This window comes from Myotis davidii, unplaced genomic scaffold (assembly GCF_000327345.1).
Source record: "Myotis davidii unplaced genomic scaffold, ASM32734v1 scaffold49, whole genome shotgun sequence".
Classification (NCBI taxonomy): domain Eukaryota; kingdom Metazoa; phylum Chordata; class Mammalia; order Chiroptera; family Vespertilionidae; genus Myotis; species Myotis davidii.
This window is the reverse complement of record NW_006300375.1, coordinates 5,491,809-5,499,266: the sequence shown is the minus strand read 5'-3', so window position 1 is coordinate 5,499,266 and position 7,458 is coordinate 5,491,809. Positions and strand designations below refer to the sequence as shown.

General features: G+C 42.3%; 1 protein-coding gene across 1 annotated transcript in view; it reads left to right on the top strand.

The window, feature by feature from the left end:
- CNTNAP2 (contactin associated protein-like 2) overlaps window positions 1-7,458 on the top strand; it is a 1,235,176-nt gene that overhangs the window by 1,080,263 nt on the left and 147,455 nt on the right. Inside the window, exon 17 of the mRNA XM_015572712.1 lies at window positions 336-572. Coding sequence (XP_015428198.1) covers window positions 336-572 — 237 coding nt within the window. The remainder of the gene's footprint in view (window positions 1-335; window positions 573-7,458) is intronic.

Sequence of the window (7,458 nt, the reverse complement as noted above, 5' to 3'; positions counted from 1 at the left end):
GGAGTAAGAGATCAACCAAAGGACTTGTATGCATGCATATAAGCATAACCAATGGACATAAGACACTGGGGGATAGGGGAGGCTAGGGGACTGTCTAGGGCAGGGGGAAAAATGGACACATATGTAATACCCTTTGTAATACTTTAAGCAGTAAATAAATAAATTAAATTAAAAATTTAAAAATTTTAAAAAAAAGAAAGAAAGAAAGAAAATGAATGTGCTAGCTGTGCTTGGCCATCTCATCTCCTTCCACAATTGTTCAAGGCATGATGAATGAAAACAGAGCTATAACAGAGGTTCCACCATCTAAGCTGCATGCCTTCTGTCATTACCAGGTGGTGCTGGAGGTCAGCAGGGCTTCCTGGGCTGCATCCGCTCCCTGAGGATGAATGGGGTGACCCTGGATCTGGAGGAAAGAGCAAAGGTCACTTCCGGGTTTAAATCCGGGTGCTCAGGCCACTGCACCAGTTATGGGGCTAACTGTGAGAATGGAGGCAAATGCATAGAGAAATACCATGGTTACTCCTGTGACTGCTCCAACACGGCATATGACGGAACATTTTGCAACAAAGGTAAGGCAGAACCAGTTTCTGGTCATGTTTACAGATCTCTTTAAGCCTAAATCATCTGCATAATTTCTCAGCTGCACAAAGAGCACCTTTATTCTCAAAATGTCCAGAATTCTTCTCTCACCTTAGGTAGGAAGTCTCCATCAGTCACTAATCTAATATTTAATACGATGAGATAAGAGAAGCTTTGAGTGAGGTGCAGAATTTCCTCCAGATTCCAACAAACTGTGCACTGACTACAACATTACCAAGCAAATAGCTATGTCACACCTTCATGCTGAGTGTCAGAGTCAGTGGTCTCTGAAAAGGGACTCAGGCCTAACACTCCCACTTAGAGACATCAGAGGGGTCAACACACTGGACGAACAGGTTGCCAAAGGGTTCAGTGAATGCAACCCAGGGTCTTGACAACCATCCCACCCTCACCTCTGGTTGCTAAGAGACTGGATTCAAGCTGGACTTCCAAGAAAGCACCTTTGTCTGGTTACTATCATTGTGACTCTTACACAGGATCCTCTGTGGGTAGTTCTCAGACTCAGTTATACTACAGGAAACATGAGACACCACGTCTAATCATTGAGCTCAGAGCATCTGTTATTAATTTTATTTTCAGCCTTGAGTGATTTCTTTTATCCTCAGGAAAGTCTGCAGAGCCAGTCAGCAGACTATAAAAGCCTGGTGCACATGCATGTTGTCATACACTTTGGGGTCCAGTGTGACCAGAAAAAAATCACTCAACTGAATGCAACCTGGGCTACATTCCCTTCCCATAAGTAAGCAAGAGGGCTGGAGAGAAGCAGACTGGCCCCATTCCTGAGCTACACCTGAAATGCATGTGAATCTCTCTGCTCTTTCTAAATGAATGTGCAGCCTTTGGATAACATTTTCTGCACATGGTTGGTATGTCTCTTCATAAGAAGCTTTACATAGGCAGCCTATTCATACTCTTGGAAATACATACAGGGAGATTGTGTTGGCATTATTCACACCGGATGCCACCCAGTAGGAGGAATTATTCCACAACATTCTCTGTACATCCAGGCTACTGTCTGGCAGTCCTGTCATATGAGCACACAAATGAGGTCAAACAGGGCTTGAAGAATGAGCACGAGACGACAGCTGAGGCAGGAAGGAACACCACCACAATAATGCTGCTGCACATTAATGGGGTGACTCCAGGGCGTCTTTCTGCTCGGGACCACATGGTTCCATGATTTTCCTGTGGCACACAATGGGATGGGTTTGCAGAATACATTAATTTTGCAATTGTAGAAATGACAGTCTTGCAATTACTATTTGTTGTGCTTGATGCTAATTTAATGCAGTCATTCCATTGCCAAAGTGATGTCTGAATGCAGTCAAGTGAGCGCTAATGCCTGAGAGACTTCACTCACGAGTACCCATTTAAAGAAAATTGCCGGCCCTTCTTTTTGGAGAGTTAGATTATACATGGTAGTTCATACAAAGCCACTGGGGTTAATAGGCAATATTCACAAATAGAAGGGCAGCTTTGCCCATTAAAGTCAAATGAAGCCTGTGGGTGTCCTTTGACCTTTTCTCAAAGGGTTTACACAAAAGACACCTAAATATTCTTAATGTCTGTTGAGCTGGAGGAGTTTACATTTGACTCAATTAGTGGCTAGAGCCAAAAAAAATTTAAATAAAAAACTGCAGAACATATTTGGAAAGTATTTGTGGGCATGCTTCTGAGTCCAGACAAGTTTTTTCTTGACTTGGGAGAGCGATGGTGCTGCTGGTCAGAGGAATCTTGCAGCCTCCTGGGAAAGTGTTGTCTGCATAAGCTCGCTCATGGACCGGGATCTTCCCTCTCAAACCTCCAGCCACGTACCTCTCTGTTCAGGCCCCCACCTCTCAGGTATCCTGGTGTTTACACAGCCGCTTCTGTGACCACACCCTCACAGTGGGGCTGCAGCAAATAGCTTGGCTTCTAGAAAGGGCAGCCATAGTCACCCACCAACAAAAGAGCTCATGAGAGTCCTTGGCAGGCCTTCCTTTGATATCACAGGTCTGTGCCTCTGAATGTGGAGTTAATGTTCACAATATTTAGTTAAGTGAATAAAGCAAGTCCTAACACCACACACAGCCTGATTTGTTTATACAAAATCACACACACACACACACACACACACACACACACACACAGAGAAGCAAACTGTGAGAAAGCACACCAAAATATTGTCATTATTTTTAGAGGAGGGTGAAAACACCAGTATTTATTTTCATTTCTTTTTTGCTACATTTTCTACTCTTTACTCACTGATGTGTCACCTCTAACCTCATTTTTGCCTCTTTTGTGGAAGAACAGTACTAAGAGTTATTCAAGGGTCAACTATTTCTAGTCAGAAAATATCTAGTTATAAACCTGAAATCATCAAACCATCTAATCCTACTATCTGGAATGGAGTAGCATCTCAGATGGGAAGTGCATATAATTAAATTACCCATGAACTATCCATCTCTCAATACATTTAAGAGAGCCCAGTTGTTCACAAGCCTCCAGAGCAATCACCCTGCCTACAGGCACTACAGAAAGAATTGCCCTGTTGGGGCCAAGTTGTATGAGAATAAAAGCTTGAGATACTTGTATCACACTCAGCCATGTGAGAGGCTCACAGCAGGACAGGCAGGGAACCCAACACAGCCCGAGGGGGCATATCAGCCAGGCCTCTCCCATCTCTCCTGCTTGGATGAGGCCATCCAGGGTAATGGTGGCAAATGACCCACCCTATTTATACACTCTCTGTGTCCTCTCTCTCTCCTCCTCTTCTCCTCCCTCACCCTTCCTCCCTCCTTCTTTCTCTCCCCCCTCCCTTTTTTTTCTCTTGGCCATATTTAGGTGTAAGCTGTATTCTTTTATTGACTTATTTAACAAACATTTGGTGAACACCTGATATGCCTGGTAGCCTTCAATGTGTGCTTGAGTTTGCCTATATTGAAATTTTCAAAACATCTCAATGGTTTATGGATAAGAAATCAGGAAAGTCTAGAGAACATAGACGCAGTGGGTAAGAATTAGCTGAAAACAGTGTGTCATTATGGCCCCTTCACTGAGACAAGTTTCACAGAAACTTATCATCAGTTGGCACAAAAATATCTTCTAATTCACTTGCCTGCACATTTTTATGTTCGTCTGCTAAAACAGAATTGCAGTTGAAAAATACATATCTTTCAGTACTCTGAAGCCATTTTTGAGCTTAGGGAGTTCTGTTTTCTTCCCAAACATTTGCTTGTCACCCATATAGGCCAAAATTAGAACCAAAGTCACAGGACTGCAGAGTGAGTCAGAGTGACGGGTGGATGCTTCAGTAATTACAGTTATCATCATTTATAGTCACACAATACCCAGCACCCCATGGGATCCAGCTACATCTCCTGCTCTCCCTGTGAGAATCATGGCATGAACTAACATTTTATGATTTGTGTTATTAATGTGCTAGAAGAAACTGCTTATGGCCAACTCAAGTCCCTGCTTAGAAAATACATGATGGAGCAGATGTGGGTTTGATCCAGCTTCCTCACAGGCCAGTTGTGTAACCTCAAGCAAACTGCTTAACTCTATTTGACCTCCTCTTTAGAAATACAGACATAATACCTACTTCTTCATCCCGTGGTGAGGATCCTAGAGAATAATAAGAACAAATTTCCAAATAGAGATCCTGGCACACATCAATCTAACAGCAGATGTCACTTGTCACTCTCAGCACTGCCCTTTTGGGTTTGTGTTGTTGTTTTTATTTTAAATCACCTCACTATTTAGTCCTTCCCTAAAAGCTTTAAATGCCAGATGGCTCACTGGCATTTCAGTCACCTCTGAGTACTGGATTGTCACTCTGCTACTTCAGGAACAAAGACAGTGTTGTAAAACATCAACTTGACTTAATTATGGTCACAGTGATAGTATTCTGAAGGTGAAACTGTGATCTCCGACACCTAAGCCCGGATGGACTGAAGAACACACGGATTATCTGGAAGACATAGTTGGAGACAACAATCATCACATCCCAGGGGTCCTGCCCAGTAGTGCAATTCCTGGTGCAAAGTATCCATCCCTGTCAGGAGCCATCTTGGGTCCCTTAGCAACTGCTATGGCCCTTCATAATACAAAGCCCATCAGAAGACAGAAAGCATTGAAAGAATCCAGGACTCTATTTTGCTGGAAGGAGACCTCTCACTCAAGTTCAAGGTAAACCTCTCTAAGGGAGAAAGGATTTCCCACCTTGCCTCCTAGAGGAATGTTCTATAGCAGGTGGAAGAGGAGAATTTGTCCAAAGAGCTCTAACATTTCTTCTCACGCACAGCCCAGGGAGCAGAGTGTGTCTATAGGCTACCTTTTCAGAGCAGGTTTGAAAGCCTTTTAGGAAAAATTAATTAATAAAAAATGTTATAAACAAATGAAAGGGGAAAAGAAGAGAAATATTGGAGTTCTGCATCTTAGAATCTCATCCCTATATGAAACTGGTTTAGCTGTTGTCAACATTGGCCATTTTTGCTCAGGTCTAATAGTAAATACCGTCTTGACCCCAGCTGGGAGGAGAGTTTCACACCAACGGGGAGAGGTGCTTTTCACGGGCTTCTTTTTCATTTCCAGTTGAAACAGGAGGCTTTCTGGTTTGGATGATGGCCCAAAGGAACGAGAATAAACTTCTTTTTCCTCTTCCCCTTAGTGTTATTCAAGAAGGGGAATGATTCCTTCTCTTTTCATATGTTTCTTGAATCTTCAGACCTTAAGGTGCAACTTAAAAATATCATGAAAACATCTGAAGATAATCTGATTAAAAGCTTTTTTTAAAAAAAGAGAGAGAATGTCCTAGCCAGTTTGGCTCGGTGGATGGAGTATTGGCCTGGGGACTAACGGGTCCTGGGTTTGATTCTGGTCAAGGGCACATGCCTGGGTTGCAGGCTTGATCCCCAGTAGGGGGCATGCAGGAGGCAGCCAGTTGATGTTTTGCTCTCACATCGATGTTTCTTTCTCTCCCTCTCCCTTCCTCTCTTTCTAAAAATCAAAAATATTTTTTAAAGCCACCAGGAACAGTGCTCAGAACTTTTCTGTCCACGTTGGTAGTATTCACTGAGAGCAGAGAGCTCTGCCGGCCCCTATTTACGTGAGCACTTGCCCACATCTCTGTATAGCAGTGACGTGGATTGTCTGGACGCTCAATGATTCAAAGTTCAGCCTAGCCTGCAGACCTCAGAGCTCCACTATTTCATGGCCTGCTGCTGCGATCATAGCTAGTCCAGCAGGTGAACGCCGTGGCCCTGGTTAAATCCAGTCTGTGTCATGGAATCACCATGAATCTTTTGGCCGGAAACACCATTATTGCAGCAAGCACCCTTGAGATTAAATCAGGGTGGATTCAGAAGCATCCTCATGGGGTTATTATTGAGGTCTTTAGAAAATCATATTGGTTCCTTGAATAATTATAGAGTTTCAAGAAATAAAAACTGACTGCTCTATTCTAGAAACCTTTTTTATAATTTTCCCCTTTCCCCAAGTGGATAATGGTCTCTTTGCCCCTCCCACCCCCACATTAAGGATGACAACTCCAGTTCCCATTAATGAGTTCAGGTATTTCTCATTTTTAATCTGAACGTAACCCAAATATTTGCACATGTCCAGTGCTAGTCACTCCTTAGTTTTTAGAATCAAAGATTAATAAGGTTATAAGTAAAATTCTTTCTAAAACTTTACTAATTGAAGTAATCTAATTTAAATCCCTTTTAAGTAGGTCTGTTCTAGTCTGTTGCCTTCTATAATTCCTTAATAAATGTCTCTTAAAATGGAATCTTGCAAATTCAGTTAAAAATATAAATGAAGTCCAATAAATCAAATTAAAACAGTAGACCACGTTGTAAATTTCAAACTAGTGTACAGGCCCCCCTTCTCCTGTTAAAAAAGAGAAAATGTTATCTCGTGTGGCTTTGTAAAGTGCCTACAGAATTATAAGCCACATGTGGTTATTATAATACTTTATAACATCTTTAAAAATATCAAGGAATATTTCAAGCAGTTTTATTTCTATTCCTATAATGAATTTGTCATTGTTCAGACTTTCAGCTTTTGCCCTAACATTCAAATGTCATTGGGTTACTTATTTCAACAATTCTTCAATTACTCTTGAATTGTTAAGGGTTTGTGAAGCTCTTTTTGTCAGAAAATCAAAGTATCTCATGGTTGAAATGATATTACATTGTATGTAACTGACATTTTACTGAACACCTCCTTTTATGCCAGACACTAAACTAAGTATATTCACAATAGCTTCCCTTATTTATTCATCACAGCAAATTTGAGATGTAGGTGTTAGTACTCTGATTTTTGAAAATGAAGGAACTGAGACTTCTAAAAGTTTCTTATCTGAAGACACCTGGCTGGCCAATGACAGATTGGAATCGGAACCCTAAGGCCCTGATTCCAAGCCTGGTGTTTTCTCTACCATGTACACACCAGCATTGCGTTCTTTTCATGACACCATCACTGAGTGGGAGCCAAGCTGTGCTTGATAGAGGACTCGAGAGCACATGGGGCAGCCTGCGCCAGATTCAGGTGTGCCTGACACCTAGAGAGCTTCTCTTACCTTTCACCTTCATCAACATTAAAGACGGAAAATGTCTTCTGGAAGACTCAGTGTATGTCAGCTCTGGGTTCCAATCACTGCGGGTTTAAGAACTCAGGGACATCCATGCACCTTCAGAACTCAGGGACATTCAAGCACCCTCAGAACTCAGGGACATGCATGCATCCTCAGAACTCAGGGACATCCAGGCATCCTCAGGACTCAGGGACATGCATGCATCCTCAGAACGCAGGGACATCCATGCACCTTCAGAACTCAGGGACATGCATGCATCCTCAGAACACAGAGATATT